This window comes from Hippichthys cyanospilos, chromosome 6 (genome assembly GCF_059441005.1).
Source record: "Hippichthys cyanospilos isolate Australia breed blue-spotted pipefish chromosome 6, RoL_Hcya_1.0, whole genome shotgun sequence".
Classification (NCBI taxonomy): domain Eukaryota; kingdom Metazoa; phylum Chordata; class Actinopteri; order Syngnathiformes; family Syngnathidae; genus Hippichthys; species Hippichthys cyanospilos.
The window spans coordinates 25,776,523-25,802,225 of NC_142374.1; the positions used below are offsets into that span (position 1 = coordinate 25,776,523).

The window sequence follows — 25,703 nt, forward strand, 5'->3', positions numbered from 1 at the left end:
TTCGCTTCCGGGAAGGGAATCGGACGCGCACCTCGGGAAGTGTCTTTTTCGTCTTTTTCGCCCTTGGCTTCGGCGGCCTTTCCTCGCGCGGTTCCGGCCGAGTCACGTGGCGGCCGGGCGACCCGAGCTGAGGCCCGGTGACGTCACGCGGAGGCACAAGGGCTCGGGAGAGCAGCAAAGTCCTTCAGTCGAGCGCGCGTCCCGCCGCGCGACGCACGCACCTCCTCCGTCTCCCCTTCGCCGTCGTCATCCTCCTCCCGCGCCCGCCCCCGCCCCCGCCGCTCCCGGTCAATGGCAGCTCGGAGAACCGCGGCGATCGTCTCGGGCTAACGATCGGAACGGGCGGCGCGGCGCGGGGTCCCGGCTCTCCGCACGCCGCCATCGAGCGAGCGCCCGTCAGCGGGCGGAGGGAGGGCGGAAGGGGGCGCGGGGGGTGCCCCATGGCCGCGTCGAGCCTCCCGGCGGGCCGCTGAGCGACGGCTCCCCCCGCGGCGCTCCCTATGGACGCGCGTCCGCCGGCCGCCGCCGGAGGCCCGCCGGCCTCCTCGCCGTGCTGCTCCTCCTCCTCCTCCTCCTCCTCGTCGTCGTCGTCGTCGGCGTCTTCGTCCTCGTCGCGCTCCTCCTCCTCGCGCTCGCCGCCGCACGCCAAGGCCCTGGCCTTCTCCATCGAGCGGATCATGGCCCGCACGCCCGAGCCCAGGGCGGCGCCGCCGCCGCCGCCGCCCGGCTGGTTCCGGCCGGGGCTCGCCGACGCCCGCCCGCCGCCGCCGCCGCTGCGCTGCATGATCCCGCTGGTCCCGCTGGCTTACGCCGAGCAGCAGCGGCTCGCCCTGCAGCGGGCCGGGCCGGACTCGGCGGCGGACGCGGAGCCGCCGGCCTTCGGCCTCGGCTACGAGCCCGCCCGGAACCCGCAGGCGGCGGACGGCGCCCACTACAAACTCTTCCGGCCCCGCGTGGTGCAGGGCCAGTCGGCCTTCCCGTCCCGAGGCGCCGTGTGCTACCTCAACTGCGGCGGCGGTTCCGGGGATCCGGCCGCCCCGGCGGCGGGCCTCCTCAACCTGCACCCGATGGCGCCCTACCTGCTGGGCGGCAGGCCCAAGCCGGGCCCGCTGCCCTATCAGAACCACCTGCAGCAGCTCATCAAGGAGCGCGAGCTGGACGACAAGATTCTGAAGAACTCGGCGGCCAGGCTGGGCCCGGGCAAACCCAAAGTGTTCACCTGCGAAGTCTGCGGCAAAGTAAGTCCGGCGGCAAAGTAAGTCCGGCGGGAGCCCGGCGGACTTGAGCCCCGAGCGAACCCCGAGCGGCCTTCGTTCGACGGATGCGCCGGAATTTCCAAAGACGAGCGAGCGAAAACGTTCGCCGGTTTTGTTTTTTCTCCTACCGCGAGGATTGGTAGAATTCTTTCAAATTGCTTTAAAATGCGCCAGACTTTGCTGGCAATCTTATTGACGTTGGGATTTGTCGTCGTAGCGGTAACGGGGGAATTGAAATGCTTCGGAGATGTGGCTTTTAGTGCGCATGAAAGTCAGTGTGATTTGTAGGATGTTTTTCCTACCGTTTAACATTCTTATTTTATTATTATTTTTTTTTTTTTTGGGGGGGGGGACAATAGTTTATTCCGATATTTGAAAACGCAAGTGGTCGAATTTCGAGCCACATTAACTGTCACTCAAACGTAGAATTATAATCGTTCACTCTCCCATCAAAATACTTTTTAGCGCGCTTTAAGGTCTAATTTTCATCCATTTCTAGCGCCTCTTCCCGGGTCGCCTCTGTTTAGCTTTGTAAAAGCGCATTTACGGTTTTAGAATGTGCTACTTTTATATGGGCGTGTCCAACCGTTGAAAAAGAAATAACTTGGACGCGCTTCCTTCCGCACGTCCAAGAAAAATTGGGCACGTTCGGACGGACGCCAAGTGCTTCTCGCGACGTGTTTTTCGCACGGTAAAGTCCTCTTTCCGAGCCTGTGCCGGACGGGGACGCGGCCGCGACCAAGAATTCCAAAGGACCGCGAAAACAAAAGCTCCGGTTGCCCCCCAAAAATGGCGACGGCGGTAAAACGGTGTGCGCGCGTGTGTGTGTGTGCGTGTGTGTGCTCGCAGGTGTTCAACGCGCACTACAACCTGACCCGCCACATGCCCGTGCACACCGGCGCGCGCCCGTTCGTCTGCAAAGTCTGCGGAAAGGGCTTCAGACAGGCCAGCACGCTCTGCAGGCACAAGATCATCCACACTCAGGTAAGGCGCACAAATCCGCCGCTCCGCACATCTTTAACACATCTTTATCAAACTCGCATTTTATTCATCATTCGTTATAAACGTATAAATACGAAAGTTATCATCTACAAAAACGTATACATTCATTAGAAATCCATACCGTGAAAAAATGAATATGTGTGTGTGTAAACACGACATGAGTTATGTGCAATCTGTTTATATATTCACGAAAATAATCCATTGAAAAAGGGAGACGGAAGAAGATGCGCTGGAAGTACTGATTTTCATTTTGAACAGCTATTAAACTTTGCAGTATTTTGTCGGTGTTATTTTCAAAATATCCATCAAGCCATCCATTTTTCTGTAAATGTGTTGGTGCTAAAATGCAGACGTGTTCAGTCTGTTGCTGATAGTAAAAGCATCGTATTATTTATTATTATTATATTTATTTTATTATTATTATATTTTATTATATATCTAGAAGTGTGTGTGTGTGTGTGTGCGTGTGTGCGTGCGTGTGTGTGTGCGTGCGTGTGTTCGACTTATTCGAATGAAATGGTCATTCTGCTTCCTCGCATCGGCAAGGCCGGTTTTCTTGAGCACGCGCGCAATTTGCTCAAGCCGGCGTCCGCGTTTTTGTGTTTTAGGAAAAACCTCACAAGTGCAGCCAGTGCGGCAAAGCGTTCAACCGCAGCTCGACGCTCAACACGCACACGCGCATCCACGCCGGCTACAAACCGTTCGTCTGCGAATTCTGCGGAAAAGGATTCCACCAGAAAGGTGAGCGCGCATCCGCGCGTTTGTCACTCGGGTTGCAAGATGTCAAAAGGCGCTCGCTCATTGGCGTCAACGCCGCTCGGCTCGAGCGACTTTCAAAAGGATCGGTTAGCTCCGAGGTCACGCTGCTCGATCGTTTTGATTTAGCGCTCGTGGAAACCTCTCGTCCTGGCATCGGAGGCTTTGCTGTTGCGTTATTTCAAAAAAAAAAAAAAAAAGTTCGCGCGCGCGCCCGCAAAAAGTCAATCGATTAATAATGGTGTCGGTGACGGATTGTGTGGGATCGTGGCCGGCTCAAGGGCTCCCCCCCGCGGTTAGTCACCCCCCGCAGGTGAACTGGGCACTTTCCCCTAAGAGAATTGTCGGAGGCCGAGGCGCCACTCAGTTCCTTGGGATTCTGCAACGTCCGATTCCGTCAACGCAAAAAAGGCCCATTCGAAAAAAAGCCAATTACTGGAAGTTGACTTTCCAGTGGGCTCGCGGTGACCTCTTTTTTTTTTCCTCCTTTTTGCATTGTGGCTCCCGGATATCGCAGGGATGGGAAATGCTTCAATGGAGATGAAAATAATGCAAGGCGGAGCTTCTTCGGGCCTTCTCGGGTCATCAAAGCGATCAAGACCCGGATTTCATTTTGCAAACGCTAAAGTTTGTGCCGCACCCGTAATAATTACGCTCCGGATTTTTGTCCGGGTTTTGTCGTCAAGTCAAAGCCCGCGGCGGGCAAAAGCAACCACTTCCGTTTTGCTGTCGTCGGAACTTGGCCATCGTCCGGGCTTCAAACGGAGACCGCGTCGAGCTCCTCAAGGCCGCGTGCGTTCGGACGTCGTCCGCTAAACCGACGCAGCAAATGTTGTGCTTGCACGAAATGATCATACAAGCCGGGGGGGGCACGACAAATGTTTGCTGAAACGAAACAAAAAATGATCGGCGTTATTAAATTGAAACATTTCATGAATGTTCAATTTGACAACAAGTATACTTTTTTTTTTGCACGCCTTCTTTTAACAAAGCGGGTAGCGTTTCAATGATTTAGTCAAAAGAGCGTTCAAAAAAATCAAATCAGCTTTGCCGGCTCCGTGGCCTCGTTATAAGGAATCGTCGAAAAAAATCGCATTTGACAAATTTTAAAACGCTTACGTTTCTAAAAATATATGAACTCGTCCAACGCCATATGTTTACGTTTTTGTAAGAGTCCGGAAAATCAATGCTTAAGTACATTAAGGACGTTCGTTTCCAGATGATACTTAAGTACCCGGGATTGAAAGTCCGACTCTCAATGAGTTAAATTGCTTGAATTGGTTGCTTTATTCAAGAGTCGTCAATACTTTCACAATGTCATCGAAAATAACAGGAAATGAACACACACACACACGTAACCCAATTGAGTTGACGGACAGCAGTTTGAGAGCCGCAGATATAAGCTTTATGATGCGGATTTGTCTTGCGACTGGAATTGGGTTGCAAATATAGGTTTGCGTTTGCGCGGCGTGATTTTAAAAACGGCGGCGACGAAAAAGTTGGCGACAGAATCAATAGAATCGGAGTGTGTTATTTTAATCACAGGAAAAAAAAGGCATTTTTGTATGCCGTGTTCTGTTCATCTTTGACGAATAAGAAAAAGATTTTTCTTTTCTTGTGACCAAACGACCATTATTATTATTTCTTTTCACGTAAACGACCCCCCCACCCTCCCCCCAAAAAAAACAAAAAAAAAAAGAATAGAAGCGATACGCGAGCGGCCGGACTAAGCTGAGTCGCGCGTTTGCGGCGCCCCCCGCAGGCAACTACAAGAACCACAAGCTGACGCACAGCGGCGAGAAGCAGTTCAAGTGCTCCATCTGCAGCAAAGCCTTCCACCAAGTGTACAACCTGACCTTCCACATGCACACGCACAACGACAAGAAGCCCTTCACCTGCCCCACGTGCGGCAAGGGCTTCTGCCGCAACTTCGACCTCAAGAAGCACGTCCGCAAGCTGCACGAGCACGCCGCCGCCGCCGCCGCCGCCGCCGCAGCCGCAGCCGCGCACCAGCCCTGAAGGCGCCGGACACTCGGACCCCCCGGCGCACCCGGCGCTCCCGGCGCACCCGGCGCTCCCGGCGCACCCGGCGCTCCCGGCGCACCCGGCGGGAGGTAAACGTCCAACGCAGAGAAATAGACTCTTTTTCTGTCTTATTTTTTTTTCAATCTAGCGTCACTTTGACTATGGGGAAAGCTCGCTGTCAAAAAGACGTCTTTACGCGTTTTTACGATCCCTACGACGCTCGAGTCTCGTTGGCGCGACTCGCGAGACGCCGCTTCAAGTCTTGGCGGCGAGCTCTCCGTTTGCTTCGCGGATCTGGATATGCGAATTGAGATGACGTCACGCCAAGCGAACGCGCAAAGTCGGTCGATCTGCGCCGCCATTACGCAGCAATTTAGCATGCAAAGTCACGAGCGATTCGGATTTGGAGAGGCGGCCCGTAGCTTGCGAGCTATGGCGTCTTCCGACCTTTTCGAACAACAGCTGATAGTTTGCAACGTCCAACCCTAACCCCCATCGATCCTTTCATGAGACTGGACTGACGGCCTTACGGCTAACTAATGAGCATATATATATGCTCATTCATATAAATATAAATCTAGATATATTCATATTCATTTAGACCACATAAATCATCACGACGTCTTTTTAAGAGATTAACTGCCACACAACCACAACAATAAATAATATTAAGAAGCGTCATCGCGAACGAGCGTTTGTGTGCGCAATTCAAAGGAAAATCAACCGCAGTGCTTGTTTGCGCCAGCAGAGGTCACTAGCTGTTATAGAAGCTTCCCAAAACGACGCCGTTTTCCAAGAAACGCTCCACAAACGTTTCATTCGAGCATGACTAAAAACGCCCGTACAAGATCCTTGCATTTATTTCTGCTTTTCGCAGACAGGCCGACTTTGCCCGCTGGCTCGGTCCCCGCTCGCATATTCGAGTCCCGTCCCAAGGATGGGATCCGATCCGCGAACGCCGGGAAAAAACGGACGACGCGAAGACGCGGCGCGGCGTCCGGCGAGGTCATCGTCAGGCAAACCGGAGAACTACTGAAAATAGCTTGCACCCGCTCGCAACTTTTCAATTGGTAAAGGCAAGGCAACCTCAAGCGGTACTGGCGGCGGTGGTTGGACGTCGGCGGTGACGTCTTTTGGCCGGCCGCCCCGCTCCGTCGAACTCACGCAAAGCATCAGGCGGGTCGTGGGGAGTTGCGGGCCCTTCCCTGCATGATTCCGCTCCTTTCGCCAAAAAGGTGGCCCGGAGGGAGGGAGGGAGGGAGGCCCCGGGCGGTCCCCCGAAAGTCCCCCCCCCCTCCTCCTTTTTCCCGCGATCGTCCAGTTCCTTCCCACGACTAAAAGGTCTGGGTCAGGTGAGGCTGGCGCTGCAGAACCCAGCCCCAAAGTTCCCGGCCCTCCTCAAAGTCCTTTGAGCCAAGCCTTCTTTGGGCCCTTGCAACTTCAAGTTCCTCTGGTGGAAACGCCGAATCGGCACAGGTTTAAATATATACTGTATATAAAAAAAAAGAAATGAAGTCAGCAAAACGAAAGTAACTTTTCTAGTTGCTGCTTTTGCGTCCGAAAAAGCTCCCGTCCACCGACTCCCTCACAAAGGGTCCCGGATCCGCCGTTGCGCTCCCTCCCGGGAGGTTCCGGGCTCAAGTCCCAGCAGCGCAAACGCACTTGGCATGGACGCGCTCATCCGTCGCGCCGCTGCCCCTTGTGGTCAGAAAGTGATACGACATTAAAACGCGCACACACTGGACCTTTAGCGGAGCGCCCCGAATCCCTTCGTCCCTTCTTTCCCCGAGCAAGAGTCTGCACTGTTTGATTCTGTTTTGTTGAAATTGTTCATTGAAATAAATGTTATCGTTGTTGCACAATCCTCTCGCTGCGTTTCACTCTCGTCTTTCGCTAGTGTCAAGGTCACATGTGGCATGGTTGAACTTTGAAAATCTTGCTCTAGCGGGCGTGGCCCGAACCGCTCTTCGAGCCCGCGTGCTTTCAAGCTTCCCCTCCTTCGAACAGAAAGCAGTGGGATTAAATTGCTCGCTCCATTAATAAGTGAAAGAAGAAGACTTTGACCGCGGCCCTTGCGTCTTCCCGCTGAAACTACTTTTGTCCGAGTCCGCTCGTCGTGAACGGTGAACACGTGACAGTTGTTGTTCATACATTTCTTACTCTGTATTGGAATTATTGCAATAATCATTCCAAAAATGTAGTGGGGTCGTTGCGCTCGTGGTCATGAACGTAGACGAGTTTGCTCGATTGACTCGACCGAGGTCAAACTAAGCGAATCGCGAGCAAAGTCTCGCGTTGGACATTTTCAATCGACAGATTTCCAAAGCATCTTGAACGCCTCGTCCAAGCCCCCCCCCCGTGACACAAGTCAAAACCGTTCGACGAGGAAGCGACACTACAAAATAAAACAAAAGTCGTTCGCGCCCTTCACGATCGAGGCATGTTCGTGTTCGTGCACCTCGCGTATCCCAGACGCTGCGGTCATTGGAAAGGTTCCCGACTTTCCAAACACTCGTTTTCCCGGCATTCAAAACCGGAAAGGTCATTCCCGTGTTTTCTTCAAAACAAATTCCAATGTGCGGAGAGATTCTTTCAGCTACAGCTTCAATGGGCCCTATGAATGGATTCAAGCAATGCATAAGTTTTATGCTGATCAGAAGGGCGGTTTGGCAGAAATGGCGAGCCAAGTAACGCGCATATTTTGTATTTACTGATATTATTTTGAAGTCGTAACCGGAAAAGGATGGGTTTGCGTGTTCGGAAGTGACCCTTCCGCCTTCTCCCGGTCTAACCTCTGAATGACACATTGGAAAACTCTGCGTTCAGTTCAGACGCGGAGTTTTGCCCCCGAAGCCGAGCCGCTGGTTCCGCTCCGCTTGCGGTCCGGTGGGCTTCCGACGACCCGCCGAGCAAGTTAGTTTCCCCGATAAGTTACGCGGCTAGTTTTTTTTTTTTTTAATCCGGACCGGAAAGCCAAGTGTGCGACTTGGAGCGTCGGCGAAAGGTAAAGCTACACGAGCACACCCCCCCCCCCCCCCCCCCCCCCCCCCCCCCCCCCCCCCCCTGGTTTTAGTTTGACTTTCCCGTCATTTTCGGGCGGACGCGAGATAAACGGTGCGCTCAACAGGTTGTGACGCAGCTTCCGGCTCGGAAGGAATCTAAACGAGGCGACTCGTTAAATAAAATATAGGACGACGTCTCGCGGAGTCGAGTCATGTAAACACGAGGCCGGAGTGACTTGCAGTGACGTCACGCTCACCTGTTAGCTTAAACATGTCAACATGTGGACAGCGTCGAATGGCGAGACAGGATCAGTTCAAACTGCGGGGCCTTGCTGATTCGATTATTAGTCCGCAACAGCCGGTGTCACAATTTGACAACAGCTTGCGTTTGTTTTGTTTATGTTGAATTCTTATATGTTATGATAATGCCGTGTGTCGGTGCATGTCCAAATTGCATGGAATTCCGTGCAAATCCCGTCTAATTGATTCGATTTTCCAACTACATTTTGGAGTGGCGTTTCAAGGACTAGTTCTGCAGTAACTCCAAGCCGTCCAAGGCGTCTTGTTTTAGTTCTACGTTGGCGGCTGGAAATTTGCGTCACTGGTCTCAAACTACATTTGCATAAAACTTAAAGATATAAATGCAGACAAAAGTTAAGCACAAACGAGCAGGAATATGCTTCACGTTCCATTGAATTTATTCTTATTTTGAAGAGGAAACTACATTTCCCGTCACCTCATGAAAACACATAAAGAAGATTTGCTGATACCCGCATATATCCTTTTGGATATGTTCAAAATCTCAGCTCGTTTATTATCCCGTTTCACCAGAAACAAAATCATGTGTATTTTGACTGAGGGGATGAACAAAGTAGTCGTAGTCCCGCGCTGAACTGCAAGAACTCAGTTGAAAAAGAGTTGCTGCGTGCCTTTCTTTTGCACAAACACTTCGGAAGCCTTTAGTTGCTTGTTTTCCTACCAAAGCTCGCGGTTTTTAACCATTGGTTTTTGATTTTGTTTTTTTTTCCGAGCAGAAGCCATGTTTCGCCTCCTGAGCTGCCAGGGCCGGAGGCGTCCGACCTGCCCGGCGGGGCAGCGGCGGTACCGGCACCACCGGGCCGTCATGGCCATCCGGCGGGAGGACATCAACCCGTGGGAGAGGCGGGCGCCGCTCGCCCCCCGCCACGTCCGCGAACTCACGCAAGACGGCGTCAAAGTCCTGGTGCAGCCGTCCAACCGCAGGGCCATCCACGAGAAGGTTAGCCCGAGAAGGTTTATCGACGAATTGCTCATTCTTCCGACGTTTAGGATGCCTTTTTGGGGACCTGAAAACTGCCCAATTTGGAAATCGCGGCCTCTCGGCAATAACCTCCAATTTTTTTTTTCGAAAACGGACTACTTAATAATGATCATCATAATCTGTTTGCGCGTTTTCCGCACGGTCTGAAATGTATCGTATTAGGAAAAAGGGACGGAAATAAAAAGTTCTTGATTTGATCCGCCGAGTGGCAAAAGAATCAACAGAAGGTCCAACTGTTAAAACAATTTTCAGTTGCAAGTCGACTCAAGACGACCCATCAAAGAGCTTGTGTGCAAATAACTTTGCCTCAAGGTCACGCCGCCAGCCAGCCTCATGCCAACGTATCGCACAAATTCCATTGGCATGCTAACAGTTAGCAGCGATAATTGCCGTTTTAGAAGCAACGGCTGTTGTGAACACAAATGGCGGGGCAACCCTTGTGAAGCGATGGGATAACAGGCGTATGGCGCGGACCCCCGCGATAAGCGCCGTTTCTTACTCTTATTTAGTTACGCCACAAAAAGCGTTTTGTTTTCGGGGGACGAATAGCATTTTCATCCATTCGTTACGACGAGGCGGCACGTGAGCGACTCCCGCGTCATCGCCTCGGCTCGCGCGCTTCCTCGCCTTTCAGTTCTACGCCAAGGCGGGCGCCGTCATCCAGGAGGACATCTCGGAGGCGTCGCTCATCCTGGGCGTCAAGCGGCCCCCCGAGGAGAAGGTCATCCCCAAGAAGACCTACGCCTTCTTCTCGCACACCATCAAGGCGCAGGAGGCCAACATGGGGCTGCTGGACGACCTGCTGAAGAAGGTGAGGCGGGAAGTGACGTTGCCCCAAGGAATCGGGGGCGCCGTGGACGTCAAAGATCCACTTTTGTTGGACTGCGTCGTTTATAAGCGCAATTCCCCCAATACGAGACGCGCTTTTTTCCGCAAAAATGAAGGCGCGTCCTATAAACGGTAACTTAAAAATTAGACTTTTAGGGGTTTTTTTCAAATTCGCCAGCACTCGAGGAAGATCGATCCGTCGGCCACATAAGCCGAGTTTCGACGCGCGGATGCGCGTTTTTATATCGGCCGTATTCTTACTTCGAATAATGACCGTGGGCGGACGAGCTAGAGGAGGGCGACGTCGGTTGGCCGCGAGCGACGAGCGCCCGTCGCAGCAAACGGCTTTGGTTTCCATAAAAGAAGCGAGCGGACTAAACCGACGTCCGAGTCCATCCTCCTTCGCGCGCAGGAATATTACTACTACTATTACTACTGATTCCATTGAGTGCGTGCCAGTCGGAGAAGACGGCAAGGTCATCCGTTTGACTCCGTTTGCGCTCTTTTGGCTTATACGCGCAGCGGCGATCTCGGCGAAACACGGACGCCGCTCAACTTCGAGCGTTTACGGAATTTGAACCACGTCGCGAGGAAAAGGAATAACAGCAACTTAGAGCGCGTTCGGCTTTACGGGGCCGAGGCATTCAGTGACCGCTCCCATTGCGGGAAATCTGAAATACGCTCCGCAAGCATATAACTAACCGAGCGCTTAAGTCTTATGTTCCGGAAATTACGGCGTTTTTTGTTTAGTTTTTTCATAATTTGACACGGTTGGAAGAAGCTTGAAAATATGGAGGGTTTCAAAAGATGAGACCGATTTTGTATTGACATTGTTGCCAAAGCGTCGCTGCGTCTCAACATAGAAAATAGGCGCATTTGAAGCCAAATGCAAGGGTGCGTCTCCGGGGAAGGGTCCCAAGTTTGAAGGCGTCGGTTTTTCCAGGAGGTCCGACTGATCGACTACGAGAAGATGGTGGACGCCAACGGCTATCGCATCGTGGCGTTCGGTCAGTGGGCCGGCGTGGCAGGTAAGAAGGCGGAAACGGCCCTCCCCTTTATCTGGGGGGAGCTGGCCCGCTTGCTCGCCGACACCCCAATCATCCATAGATCCCTTGGTGTCGGCGGGCGCTGTGTTTAAGGGGAAACGTTCCCTTTTTTCCTCTCTCTCTCTCTCTCTCTCTCTACAGGCATGATCAATATTTTACACGGGTTGGGTCTTCGCTTCCTGGCTCTGGGCCACCACACGCCCTTCATGGTAAAGGCACATTGCCAAACGCGTTTAGCGACCGCGGCGATCCTCGCTACTTCGCACGTCGGCTACCGGGGCCTTCTTATTATTGGACGCCCCGACTAGCGCAGGACACGTCTTTACTTCAATCTTAAATGATCAAGGGCCAAAAATGTGGGATTGCCGATGGCGGCGTCGCGACGCTAACGGCTAAACTCTGCCGGCTTGCGGCTTCCGAACGCTAAGGTCGCGCCGACGCTAACCGGCCGACGGCCGTCTGCCTCGATTCCCTCGCCCGGACAGCACATCGGCATGGCGCACAACTACCGCAACGTGTCGCAGGCCATCCAGGCCGTGCGGGACTGCGGCTACGAAATCTCCATGGGCCTCATGCCCGAGTCCGTCGGCCCCGTCACCTTCTGCTTCACGGGGACCGGCAACGTCTCCAAGGTGCGTCCGGGGAGAGGAAGGGAAAAAAGGCTCGCGGCCGCGCCGTCACCCCGTCGGCCTTTTCTCCCGCAGGGCGCGCAGGACATCATCAACGAGCTTCCCGTGGAGTACGTCGAGCCTCGCGAGCTGAAGGACGTGTGCCAAAGCGGAGGTGCGACCGCACGTTTGCAAACGCCGCGGCTACCGACCGCTCGCCTTTTCCCGTAACGCCCGAAGGGCTAAGACGTCGGCCGAAGAATCGGGTCGCGCTACGAGCGAACCCTTTGGCCGCGCGGCTGACGGTCAAGCCCGCCGTTTAGAAATGACCAAGGTGTACGCCACCGTGCTGAGTCGTCACCACCACCTGATGAGGAAGAGCGACGGGCTCTACGACCCCATGGAGTACGAGAACCACCCGGAACTCTACACTTCCAACTTCAGGACCAGCGTCAGTACGCGCCTGCGCTCGCCGCCGTGTCCCGTGAGCTCGCGGCCACGTTCGCCGGTCGGCAGGTGGCGCCGTACACCAACTGCCTGATCAACGGGATCTACTGGGAGCCTCGGACGCCCAGACTGCTCCGCCGCCTGGACGCCCAGCAGCTGCTCAGACCCTCCGGAAGCGCCGGCGGCTCCGCCAGCGAGGGCATGCCGAAGCTGCCGCACAAGTGAGCCGGCGCCCGCCCGCCCGCCGCCGTCCCTTTTCCGGGTTCGGGGCGATTCCGAGCCCCCCCCCCTCCCCGTCAGGCTCTTGGCCATCTGCGACATCTCGGCCGACGCGGGCGGCTCCATCCAGTTCATGAACGAGTGCACCACCATCGACAAGCCCTTCTGCATGTACGACGCCGACCAGCACGTCGACCACGACAGGTGCCGCACCTTCCGCCGTTCTTCCCCGAGCCGGCTTCCGGCCCTTTGCCGCGGTGTCGACCGACCCTAGCGAGTCAGGCAAAAGGCGTTGGCCTCGCCCGGTCCCGCCGGTCCGGCGCCTCTCAATTCTTTTTTGCAAAGGGCCCCGTCGCCACGGTGACCATCATTAAGAATGGTATACCTGAAATTGGAACGCGGTTGTTTTTTTGAGAGTTTACTTTGAAAAATGACCCTTTGCGACGGGACACATTCAAGTCGCGATCGCCTCGAAGCGCAAAGCCTTCGTTCGCGTTGGGATCAACAGCCGGTCGAGAAGCGCGCTCGAAAATCGCGCCAGTCGGAGCCGGCGGTCGCTTGAGCCTTGCGGCGCTTTGAACCCAACAAAAGAAATGCGTAGTTTGCGTTTTGAGCATTTTTGGAGAGGGCCGCCAACGCGTTGGACGTTTACCCTTCATCTTGGGCTTGAATCGGGCTCTTTTGGATATCGCGCCGACGGTTTGGCCGCAGTGTCAAAACGAGAGCCAAACAGAATACGTACGGTGTCCGTAAGTCACATACGGCAGATTAACCCCGCGAGGCGGAAACGCTCGCTTTTGCCCGGCTCGCGGCCGACGGCGCGGAAGCGAAAGCGACCTTTGAGCGGGACGCGGCCTTACCTCGGTCGGCCCGGGGAATCTCGGAAGGCTTCGAAAAGCGCGAGCGAACGGCCTTTCCGCGGTTTGCGTGACCTTTGCCGCTCAGCGTGGAGGGCCACGGCATCCTCATGTGCTCCATCGACAACCTGCCGGCTCAGCTGCCCATCGAGGCCACCGAGTATTTCGGCGACCGCCTCTTCCCCTACATCTGGGAGATGGTGAGAAAAGGCGGGCGTTCCGCCGCGCCGCGCCTCGCCGCGCCTCGCCCCGCCGCGCTAATCGCCGGCCCGCCGCTGTCCCGCAGCTGCCGTCGGACGCCGGCCGACCCCTGGACGGCGAGGACTTCAGCCCGCAAGTCCGAGACGTGAGCCGCCTTCCCGCTTCTACCGAAAGCGCTTTGGGCGCTCTTCAATACAAAACGGATGCGGTGTTTTGGGAGTTGTCGCCATAGTTTTTTTTATCTTTTGCTTTTTCGCATTTTTGGATAGACGCCTACGATTCATATTTATTATACCATTTGTATCGATTCGAATCCACTTTTATTTATGATTTTAGTCTTTTTAGCTTACTTGAAAATGGTCCGTACGTTTGAACAATTAATATGGGAGATTTTTGGTGCAAATGGCAGTGCAGTGCAAATGAAGTTTGGTGGGGGTTTTTTCTTTCTTCTCTTTTTTTCTTTCTTTCTTTTTTGTCTTCGTTGTTAGTGCGTTTGCAGAGGTAGGCGCGGTAAATGAGAAAACGTGCGCGACTTGGGTCGGACTTCTCCTTCGATCGTCGACCGAGTCTCTGTGTTTTGCTTGCGGGTCGCAGGCGGTCATCACCTCCAACGGGGCCCTGACGCCAAAGTTTGAGTATATCCACGAGCTTCGGCAGCAACGGTAAGAGGCGCCGCTCTCTTTGACAGTCTGACGAGCTTGAGATTTTGGCAAAATCAAACGATAGCTAGCGTCAGTCCTCCGCTTTTCAAAAAGTTTGCTTTCCTTGAGCGCAAAAACAAATAGAAAAACGCCATCGGTTTGAGTCGGCCTCCTTTTCGGCGCCGGGAAAAGCGGCGTAACAAAGTCCTTTTTTAGCGCCCGGGGATCGGACGGACCTCCGGCGTCCTAATGCGGGCGAGGCGCGGTCCCGGGAGATCCCGTCCCGTCCCCGATGATCCTCGGGATTTCTTTTTGGCGCGAGCTCTTTCGGGGGCAGCGATTCTTCGGGCGGCGGCGGCGCCGCCTCAAATGAGGCGACGGCTCACGTCAAAGCAGACATCTTCCTAGCGGGTCTTTCCAACAATAGCGGTGATATTGCCGTCGGAAACCTTTTTGCCCCTGTCTTTTGCCGAGTTGAAAAAGCCTTCAAAGAGAGAAAACGACACTTGCTCAATGATGATGTTTAAAATCAAACACCTTCTCTTTTTAGTCGCCACTTTGAAAAATGTAGCAGTCGAAGTGTGGTTCGGGTCTTCACATTTTTACGATAAGGCTGTAGTCTTGATTGTCCTCTTTTTTTTTTTTTTTTTAAAGCGTGTCTGATTACTTTGTCAGCGCGAGATAATGATGATCTTTTTGTTCATATCTAGGCCAGCGCGTCTTAAGACGTCCTAATTGAGCTTCTACTTGTTTTTTCTCGTCTCCAGACAAGCCAGCAAACGTTAATCTTAATCTTAATCCCTCCTTGACATATGCGGAGGAAAAACAGAAAGCGCCTTTCCTCTTCTCCTTCCGCCAAGGTTTAATTAAGACGGGGGCGAGACGCGCGGCCCGACCCGCCGCGCTCGCCGCCATCCAATTAGCGGCGGGCTAATGAGCGCGGCCGGGGGGGGGGGTGTATTAGGAAGCGAAGGTCAGCGGGGTGGACGCGCGCCTCCTCTCGTAGGATGCTCCTATTGTTGGCGCCAGTAATGATCTCAAAACGCTTGATCGTCTCCCGGGGGGTGGGGGCGGGGGTGGGGGGGGTACCATCGAAAACAAATCGCGGCAGTTGTCTAAAATGTGGAGCAAAGTGCGGCATTCCGACCGCGTGTTGTCGTGAACGTCCCAAGTAAGATGATCGGCAAATCGTTTCAAAGAAATGGGACGGGTCCGACGACGGCTACCCGCGGAAGAGTGACGAGGACGTCGGAAGGATCGACGGGGGCGTAGGAGGGGACGTCGGCCAGTTAAATGGGAGGAGCTGTTCGCCGCCTCGGATAGCGCTGATGGCTTTGAGGGCGGTCAGACAATTTCACATTCAGCCGTGTCAAAAAATCAAGCGCTAAAATTGTTTTACCGCCGCGGTTTCAGCATCTCCGCGCTCGCGCATCGCGTGGTTGAAGAATGACTTTGCCATTTGCCGTTGGCTCGGCGCCAGGGAAAAATCGCAGATCCTGCAGAAAAGCGGCATGAAGCGAGTCCTGCTGCTGGGCACCGGCTACGTCTCGGGACCCGTGGTGGAGTACCTGACCCGCTGCGACAAGACTCAGCTCACCGTGGGTGAGCCTTCCCCTCAGGAGCATTCTCTTTAAATCCGATTTAGAAAAGATATTGGCGCAACTGAATTTTGATCCGCCTTTGCCTTTAGCGTCGGCCTGCTTGAAGCAAGCGCAGGATCTGGCGGCCAAATACCCCAACACCGTCCCCGTCATGCTGGACGTCAGCGGCCAGGAGGCGCGCCTCGCCTCGCTCATACAAGACCACGACCTGGTCATCAGGTGTTTCCTAACGTCGAAGCTCTTTAGCGTTCGGATAGCTGGCACGTCGCTAACCGGAGCGCGGCTCCAGCGCCGCCGACGAGAATTCTCATTTTTCAAAGTAGTGATGAGGATAATAAATGACGCGGCCACGTTTACGTAGACGTGGCACCCGATATTCCGCGGGCCTTGAAAGATGAGCGAAAACGCTAAATATGCCGGCGCTTTTTCGACCGCGCCCGGCGCCGAAAGGGTTAACGTTAGCTGCTTGGCGTGTGGCGCCGGCCGACCTTTTTTTTCTTCTGTGGACGCAGCCTGCTGCCGAATGTCCTCCACCCCCTAGTGGCAAAACACTGCATTGACAAGAAGGTCCACATGGTCAACGCCAGCTACCTCAGCCCGGCCATGAGCGAGCTGCACGCCAGGTAACGCCTGCGCACGCCACGTACGCACGCTGACGCCAGCGCGCCATTCTACGGAGCGGTAACCTCCTAACTGCCACGGGCTAACTTCCCCACGCGCGCCAAGTACGCAAAACACGCCGCAACACGCACATTTGAAAGCGCGTCCGCCTCGGTCAGGGCGGTGGAGGCCGGCGTCACCCTGGTCAACGAAATGGGACTGGACCCGGGCATCGATCACATGCTGGCCATGGATTGCATCCATCGAGCCAAAGCCGACGGCTGCGCCGTGAGTAGCGCCGGCGTCGGCGCGCGCCCGCCCGCCCGCGAGCGCGCGCCCGCTAGGGTTTGCGTGCACGCGCCGCAGGTGGAGTCGTACGTGTCGTACTGCGGCGGGCTCCCGGCGCCCGAGTGTTCGGACAATCCCCTGCGCTACAAGTTCAGCTGGAGTCCTTCGGGCGTTCTGCGCGCCTCCGTCAGCCCCGCCGTCTTCCTCCGCGACGGTCAGGTAGGCTCGAAACGGGCGGGAGGCCGCCATGGGGTCCCGGGGCGGGGCTTGGCCGTCGCGGACCCAATTTCCGTCGCCGTCCGGCAGCCGGTGAATATTCCCGGAGGCGGCGGTCTGATGGACGCCGTGGAGCCCGTGGACTTCTTCCCGGGCTTCAACTTGGAAGGTTACCCCAACCGCGACAGCACCAAGTACGCCCGACTCTACGACATCGCCGACGCGCACACGCTGCTGCGGGGGACGCTACGATACAAGGTGTCTGCTTTTGCAGAAAGGAGCTTGGCTTTGACTCGCTACGGGTCCGCTTTTCGTCCTCCCCAAAGAGAAGATGCGCGTTCGAACTTTGGCGTTTGTGGCGAAAGGATCTCGGGCCGCGTCGAGAGTAGAGTAGAAACGCGAGGAAGTCCGAAGGATTGACGACAAAGAGGTCCTTTGCCGAAGTTGGCCGCCGCGCCCGATACTCGATGACCGGAATTCGGCCCTAAAATCGAGGGCGCGTCCCCTTTCGGGGGCATTACGGTAATCTCCGGTACGGCTCCGAAACGCTTGTAGTTGATTGATGTTCGGGTCCCGGCGCCGCCTGAATTTGATGAAGGTCCCCGTTCCGTGTCAGGGTTTCTCCGCTCGGCGGTTGAGTTCGGTACCGCTTGCGTCCAATTGCGGCAAAGCGCACGGCGTACGTCCGACGCGCACGGCGTACGTCCGACGCGCACGTGCGTCCCACGTCGCGGATACGAGCGTTCCTCGTTGCGCCTCAGGGTTTCTCCAGGGCCATGCGCGGCTTCATCAAAGCGGGGCTGATCGACGAGCGAGCCTGCCCCGCGCTGGAGCGGCCCGCGTCTCCCGTCACCTGGGTAAGCGCGAGCGAGCGCCGGGAACGCGGGGGGGCGGGGCAAAGCCCTGACGGCCGGCGCGTCCCCAGAGAGAGCTGCTGACCCACTCCATGGGTTTGCCCCCCTCCACCTCCGAGCGCGACTTGGAGGCGGCGGCGCGCCGGCGCCTGGACGGCGACCCGGCCGGCCTGGACGCCCTCAAGCGGTAAAGGCGCCGGCGACGCCCTTCGGCCCGGGGGGGGGGGGCGAGGGAGGTCAACGGCTCCCCGGCCTTGTGTTCAGGTTGGGCGCGCTGAGCGAGGAGGCGGTCCCGCACGCCGACAGCGCCCTCGCCGCGCTCAGCAAGCATCTGGAGGCCCGCCTCTCCTACGGTGAGCGCCCCGTCGCCCTTCCGTCGTTTCGCGCCCTTCGCCCCGTCCGTCGGCCAGCTTTAGTCTCCGAGCGCTTCGACTCCGATCTCCAGGCGAGGGCGAGCGGGACATGATCGTGCTGCGCAGCGACTTCGGCCTGCGCCACCCCACCGGCGAGCTGGAGAGCAAGCGGGTCAGCCTGGTGGTGTACGGCGACCACGGGGGATTCTCCGCCATGGCCAAGACCGTGGGATACCCGGTCGCCATCGCCGCGCGCATGCTCCTCCGCGGTGGGTCCCCGCCGTCGCCTTTCCCGTCCCGCTCGAACTTTGACCCGACGGGGCCCGCCTTCGAAAGGCGCGGAAAAAAACGCGCCCCATCCGCCTCCGCCCTCCGTGACGAACGGCGGCCGAGGAACCTGATCTCCGAATCGCGCGTGCGGTAGCCTTTTATTCCGCCGACTTCTCGATTTTCCTGCCCTTTCGTCATACCGACATCTGCGGCCGCCCTTAAAAAGAAAGAAATAGTTCAATATCTTTGTTAACCCTGAGCCATTTATCCAAGACGTCGTAAAAAAAAGACGGATGGCGAGGCGAAAAAAAGGCCGCCGTCAAAACGCTTGCCGTTTTCAGGGGAGATCGCTTCCAAGGGCGTGGTGCTGCCCATGAGCAAGGAGGTGTACGCGCCCGCCCTCAAGCTCCTCAAGGACGAAGGCCTCAACGTGGCCGTGGCCGGCGGCCTGCTGCTGGAATCCTCCTGAGGACGCCGCGCCCCGCCCCCCGGCCCCGCCCCCCGGCCCCGCCCCCCGGCCCCGCCCCTTCCCGGGCTTTCCCGCCGAAAACCCCGAAGACGCGGAGCCCGGCGGCGGCGACGCCCCGCCTCGGGGAGGAGCCGCGCCCCGAGCGGGAGTCGGCCGTTTTCGCCCACGGGCCGCGCCGATCGGGACTGATCGGGCGTCCGTCCTTTTGGGGGACAAAGCTCATCGGTCAGGACGACGTCGGGCGGGAACCCTGGCGTCTTGTTACACGTTTGTTATTTTTTTCCAGCGCTTTTGTATGGCGTCGCTTGTGTTGTTTGTCCGCTGGGCCGAAAGCAAAATCTCGAGCGAATGGCGGCCACGCCTCAAGAATTTTTCCAGCGCCGCGCCCGTTTTGTAGGCCGGAGCGCTCGCTAGCGCTCGTTAGCGCTGGTTAGCGCCGTCCGTTGGGAAAGGTTTGCTTTGCTTCCTACGTGCGTTTTCCACTTTGCTCTCAATAAAAACTTGCATACCATCGATGTTTTTGCGGTCTTTTTCGTGGGGCGAATTTGCCGCGCGCTCGTTCGAGTTGATGGAGCAAGACGACGACGACGACGTGATGATGAAAATGAAAGCGGTCGCAAGGGCGAAGACGACGCCAGTGACGACAGTGATGACGAAGATGAGAAAAATGACAACGACTGCGAAATGGCAAAGGCCCTTGAAGATGAGAACGATGACAAGACGACGAGGACCGTGACAACGACCCTTGCGCCCATGACGGCGCTGATGACGACGAAGATGACGACGACGACGATGTCTATGAAGATGACGATCATGAAGACGACCAGGACGGTGACGATGATGTGATGATGACGACGAAGATGACAACGATGATGACGACGTGACGACGACGATGATAACGACGAAGATGACGACGATGATGACGACGACGATAATGACGACGACGATGATGACGACGACGAAGATGACGACGATGATGATGACGACGACAACGATGACGAAGATGACAATGACGGTGACGATGACAACGACGAAGATGACGACGGTGACGATGACAACGAAGATGACGACGATGACGAAGATGACGACGACGGTGACGATGACGACAACGAATTAGACGACGATAATGACGACGACGACGATGATGACGACGATGATGAAGACGACGAAGATGACAACGACGACGAAGACGACGAAGATGATGACGATGATGATGATGACGACGAAGACGACGACGACGATGATGATGACGAAGATGACGACAATGATGACAAAGATGACGACGACAACGATGACGATGACGAAGATGACGACGAAGATGACGACGATGAAGACGACAACAATGATGATGACGACGATGATGACGACGACGAAGATGACAACGACAATGACGACGATGACGAAGACGACGAAGATGACGACGATGATGATGACGATGATGATGACGACGACGATGACGAAGATGACGACGACGATGATGACGACGACGATGACGACGATGATGACGACGACGATGACGAAGATGACGACGATGATGAAGATGACGACGACGAAGATGACGACGACGACGATGATGACGATGATGACGACGATGATGAAGATGACGATGATGACGACGATGATGATAACGATGATGATGACGACGACGATGACGACGACGACGATGACGAAGATGACGATGATGACGACGACGAAGATGACGAAGACGACGAAGATGACGACGATGATGATGACGACGATGATGACGACGACGATGACGAAGATGACGACGACGACGATGACGACGACGACGATGACGAAGATGACGACGATGATAAAGATGACGGCGACGAAGATGACGACGACGACGAAGACGACGAAGATGACGACGATGATGATGACGACGATGACGACGACGATGACGACAATGACGAAGATGACGACGACGACGATGACGACGACGAAGATGACGACGACGACGATGACGACGATGACGAAGATGACGACGATGATGAAGATGACGATGATGACGACGATGATGATAACGATGATGATGACGACGACAATGATGATGACGATGACGATGATGTGACGACGAAGACGAAGTTGATGACGAAGTTGACGACGACGGTGACGATGACGACAACGAATATGATGACGATAATGACGACGACGATGATGACGACGATGACGAAGATGACGAAGACGACGAAGATGACGACGATGATGATGACGACGATGATGACGACGACGATGACGAAGATGACGACGATGACGACGACGACGATGACGAAGATGACGACGATGATGAAGATGACGACGACGAAGATGACGACGACGACGAAGACGACGAAGATGACGACGATGATGATGACGACGATGACGACGACGATGACGACAATGACGACGACGATGATGACGACGACGATGACGACGATGATGACGACGACGATGACGAAGATGACGACGATGATGAAGATGACGACGACGAAGATGACGACGACGACGATGATGACGATGATGACGACGATGATGAAGATGACGATGATGACGACGATGATGATAACGATGATGATGACGACGACGATGACGACGACGACGATGACGAAGATGACGATGATGACGACGACGAAGATGACGAAGACGACGAAGATGACGACGATGATGATGACGACGATGATGACGACGACGATGACGAAGATGACGACGACGACGATGACGACGACGACGATGACGAAGATGACGACGATGATAAAGATGACGGCGACGAAGATGACGACGACGACGAAGACGACGAAGATGACGACGATGATGATGACGACGATGACGACGACGATGACGACAATGACGAAGATGACGACGACGACGATGACGACGACGAAGATGACGACGACGACGATGACGACGATGACGAAGATGACGACGATGATGAAGATGACGATGATGACGACGATGATGATAACGATGATGATGACGACGACAATGATGATGACGATGACGATGATGTGACGACGAAGACGAAGTTGATGACGAAGTTGACGACGACGGTGACGATGACGACAACGAATATGATGACGATAATGACGACGACGATGATGACGACGATGACGAAGATGACGAAGACGACGAAGATGACGACGATGATGATGACGACGATGATGACGACGACGATGACGAAGATGACGACGATGACGACGACGACGATGACGAAGATGACGACGATGATGAAGATGACGACGACGAAGATGACGACGACGACGAAGACGACGAAGATGACGACGATGATGATGACGACGATGACGACGACGATGACGACAATGACGAAGATGACGACGACGACGATGACGACGACGAAGATGACGACGACGACGATGATGACGACGATGACGAAGATGACGACGATGATGAAGATGACGATGATGACGACGATGATGATAACGATGATGATGACGACGACAATGATGATGACGATGACGATGATGTGACGACGAAGACGAAGATGATGACGAAGATGACGACGACGGTGACGATGACGACAACGAATATGATGACGATAATGACGACGACGATGATGACGACGACGACGATGACGAAGATGACGACGATGATGAAGATGACGACGACGATGACGACGACAATGACGATGAAGAAGATGACGACGATGACGACGAAGACGACGACGAAGATGATGACGACGATGACGACGACAATGACGAAGATGATGACGACGAAGACGACAACAACGATGATGATGATGACGATGACGAGGAAGATGACGACGAAGATGATGACGACGATGAAGATGACGACGAAGATGACGAAGATGACGACGACGAAGATGATGACGATGATGAAGATGACGACGAAGTTGGCGACGACGGTGACGATGACAATGACGGCGACGATGATGACGACGACGATGACGACGACAATGACGACGAAGAAGATGACGACGAAGACGACGACGATGATGATGACGACGACGATGACGACGACGACGATGACGAAGATGACGACGAAGATGACGACAACGAAGATGACGATGACGACGATGAAGATGATGACGACGATGACGACGACAATGAAAAAGTGATGACGACGAAGACGACAATGACGATGATGATGAAGACGACGAAGACGACGAAGATGACAATGATGATGACGACGAAAAAGATGATACGATGACAGCGACGACGGCGATGATGACGATGATGATGACGAAGATGACGATGAAGATAACAATGACGACGATGATGAAGATGACGACGACGACGATGACGAAGATGACGACGAAGATGACGACGATGAAGACGACAACAATGATGATGACGACGATGATGGCGACGAAGATGATGATGACGATGACGACGATGACGACGACGACGATGAAAATGACGACGATGAAGACAACAACAATGATGATGACGACGATGATGGCGACGAAGATGATGATGACGATGACGACGATGATGACGACAAAGATGATGACGATGACGACGACGACGAAGATGATGACGACGACGATGACGATGTTGACGATCATCATCGTCGTCGTCTTCATCGTCATCATCTTCGTTGTCGTCATCATCGTCATTGTCGTCGTCATCATCATTGTCGTCATCTTCGTCGCCATCATCGTCGTCATCATTGTTGTCGTCTTCATCGTCGTCATCTTCATCGTCATCTTCGTCATCATCATCGTCATCATCGCCGTCGTCGCGGTCATCGTATCATCTTTTTTGTCGTCATCATCGTCGTCGTCATTGTTATCTTCGTTGTCATCGTCATCTTCGTCGTTATCTTTGTCATCGTCGTCATCAACGTTGTCATCATCGTTGTCATCTTCGTCATCATCATCGTCGTCGTCATCATCGTCGTTATCTTCGTCGTCATCGTCATTGTCATTGTCGTCGTCGTCATTTTCATTGTCGTCGTCGTCATCGTTATCTTCGTCGTCATCATTGTCGTCATCGTTATCTTCGTCGTCATCGTCATTGTCGTCATCGTCGTCATTTTCATCGTCGTCGTCGTCATCGTTATCTTCGTCGTCATCATTGTCGTCGTCGTCATTGTCATCGTCATCATCATCATCTTCGTCGTCATCATTGTCATCGTCATCATTGTCATCGTCATCATCAACATCTTCGTCGTCATCATTGTCGTCGTTGCCATCGTCATCATCGTCGTCATTGTCGTCGTCATCATCATCATCTTCGTCGTCATCATTGTCATCGTCATCATTGTCATCGTCATCATCAACATCTTCGTCGTCATCATTGTCGTCGTTGCCATCGTCATCATCGTCGTCATTGTCGTCGTCATCATCATCATCTTCGTCGTCATCATTGTCATCGTCATCATCGTCATCATTGTCGTCGGTGCCATCGTCATCATCGTCGTCATTGTCGTCGTCATCATCATCTTCGTCGTCATCATTGTCATCATCGTCATCATCATCATCTTCGTCGTCATTTTCATCGTCGTCGTCGTCATCGTTATCTTCGTCGTCATCATTGTCGTCGTCGTCATTGTCATCGTCATCATCATCATCTTCGTCGTCATCATTGTCATCGTCATCATTGTCATCGTCATCATTGTCATCGTCATCATCAACATCTTCGTCGTCATCATCATTGTCATCATTGTCGTCATCATTGTCGTCGTTGCCATCGTCATCATCGTCGTCATTGTCGTCGTCATCATCATCATCTTCGTCGTCATCATTGTCATCGTCATCATCGTCATCGTCATCATCGTCATCATTGTCGTCGGTGCCATCGTCATCATCGTCGTCATTGTCGTCGTCATCATCATCTTCGTCGTCATCATTGTCATCGTCATCATCGTCATCATCATCATCTTCGTCGTCATCATTGTCATCGTCATCATCATCATCATCTTCGTCGTCATCATTGTCGTCGTTGCCATCGTCATCATCATCGTCATTGTCGTCGTCATCATCATCATCTTCGTCGTCATCATCATCGTCATCGTCATTGTCGTCGTCATCACCATCATCTTCGTCATCATCATCATTGTTGTCATCATCGGCTTCATCATGGTCATCATCATCATCGTTATCTTCGTCGTCATCGTTGTCGTCGTCTTCATCATGTTCATCATCATCATTGTCATCTTCGTCATCATCATCATCGTCGTCGTCATCGTCTTCATCATGGTCATCATCATCATCGTCGTCGTCGTTATCTTCGTCGTCGTCCTTATTGGCGCGTGTGCAAAACACAGACAGCAAACTAGCAGCATCTTTTTCAATCGTTTTAATGACAATTAAAAGCAGCGGAGCTTTGTTACAAATGTGACAAGTGAAGGTTCGAGCCAAAAGATTTGGACCAAAGAAAAAAAAACAACAAAGTATAAATACAATTTGGTCCTTTCGGGTCAAATATATACGCCAGAAAAAAAGTTGCTATGCTGCCGTCCGGCTCTTTTACCGTTGCCCCCCCCCCCCCCCCCCCCCCCCCCTTAAAAAAGCAGACAGCAAAAACAAAAAAGGCCCGCGAGGCCCGCGTCTGATGAGTTGTCGTGTGTGGTGGCGGCGGAAAAAAAAAACCGAAAACCGAAAACCGAATCAAGAGGGGGAAAAAAAGGCACGTTAGCATGCTAACAACGGGCCAGTCAACACCTCGCCTCGTTTAGGGATTAGCTCATCAACAAACTCTTCAAAATGAGCCCGGTCATTTGAATCGGGCGCGTTGGGAAAGAAAAGAAAACTGGAAAGTCGCAGGACGCCTGCCCTCCGGGACCGGATTTCAAACGGACGTCGCGTACCGATTCGCTCCACACAACCGAAGACTCGCGAGGCGCATTCAAATGAGCTCGGACATTTGAACGTCATACGGAAATGAAAAAAAAAAAAGAGCTCGG

General features: G+C 54.2%; 2 protein-coding genes across 4 annotated transcripts; both read left to right on the forward strand.

Annotated features, from left to right (window-relative positions):
• The first annotated feature begins 364 nt into the window (after nucleotides 1–364).
• Nucleotides 365–5,181, forward strand: fezf1 (FEZ family zinc finger 1). Its single transcript, XM_088417135.1, has 4 exons — nucleotides 365–1,238; nucleotides 2,106–2,240; nucleotides 2,867–2,999; nucleotides 4,777–5,181. Exons 1-4 carry the CDS (start codon nucleotides 501–503, stop codon nucleotides 5,031–5,033), a joined length of 1,263 nt encoding a protein of 420 aa, XP_088273261.1. The 5' UTR covers nucleotides 365–500; the 3' UTR covers nucleotides 5,034–5,181.
• Nucleotides 5,182–7,805: 2,624 nt separating this feature from the next.
• Nucleotides 7,806–19,350, forward strand: aass (aminoadipate-semialdehyde synthase). 3 transcript variants are annotated; one of them, XM_088417432.1, is made up of 24 exons: nucleotides 7,807–8,043; nucleotides 9,076–9,299; nucleotides 9,976–10,152; nucleotides 11,113–11,197; nucleotides 11,357–11,424; nucleotides 11,701–11,847; nucleotides 11,920–11,998; nucleotides 12,147–12,274; nucleotides 12,340–12,491; nucleotides 12,571–12,693; nucleotides 13,435–13,546; nucleotides 13,633–13,692; nucleotides 14,142–14,209; nucleotides 15,669–15,790; nucleotides 15,879–16,008; nucleotides 16,302–16,412; nucleotides 16,569–16,677; nucleotides 16,756–16,896; nucleotides 16,984–17,151; nucleotides 17,655–17,750; nucleotides 17,819–17,934; nucleotides 18,012–18,100; nucleotides 18,193–18,369; nucleotides 18,712–19,350. In XM_088417432.1, exons 2-24 carry the CDS (start codon nucleotides 9,081–9,083, stop codon nucleotides 18,837–18,839), a joined length of 2,805 nt encoding a protein of 934 aa, XP_088273558.1. In that variant the 5' UTR covers nucleotides 7,807–8,043; nucleotides 9,076–9,080; the 3' UTR covers nucleotides 18,840–19,350. The 3 variants fall into 3 exon arrangements, with proteins under 3 accessions (XP_088273560.1, XP_088273558.1, XP_088273559.1); XM_088417433.1 differs by lacking the exon at nucleotides 7,807–8,043 and adding an exon at nucleotides 8,208–8,402; XM_088417434.1 differs by lacking the exons at nucleotides 17,655–17,750; nucleotides 17,819–17,934; nucleotides 18,012–18,100; nucleotides 18,193–18,369; nucleotides 18,712–19,350 and adding an exon at nucleotides 17,168–17,648 and having other exon boundaries at nucleotides 7,806–8,043; nucleotides 16,984–17,087.
• Nucleotides 19,351–25,703: the final 6,353 nt, after the last annotated feature.

What these genes read in the sequence shown, in the direction of transcription:
- fezf1 (XM_088417135.1), top strand. Translation starts at nt 501, where the DNA reads ATGGACGCGCGTCCGCCGGCCGCCGCCGGAGGCCCGCCGGCCTCCTCG. An exon ending in CCTGCGAAGTCTGCGGCAAA is followed by an intron (nt 1,239 to 2,105) that starts GTAAGTCCGGCG and finishes GTGTGCTCGCAG; the next exon opens with GTGTTCAACGCGCACTACAA. An exon ending in ACAAGATCATCCACACTCAG is followed by an intron (nt 2,241 to 2,866) that starts GTAAGGCGCACA and finishes TTTGTGTTTTAG; the next exon opens with GAAAAACCTCACAAGTGCAG.
- aass (XM_088417432.1), top strand. Translation starts at nt 9,081, where the DNA reads ATGTTTCGCCTCCTGAGCTGCCAGGGCCGGAGGCGTCCGACCTGCCCG. An exon ending in GGACGTGTGCCAAAGCGGAG is followed by an intron (nt 11,999 to 12,146) that starts GTGCGACCGCAC and finishes CCCGCCGTTTAG; the next exon opens with AAATGACCAAGGTGTACGCC. An exon ending in CACGAGCTTCGGCAGCAACG is followed by an intron (nt 14,210 to 15,668) that starts GTAAGAGGCGCC and finishes GCTCGGCGCCAG; the next exon opens with GGAAAAATCGCAGATCCTGC.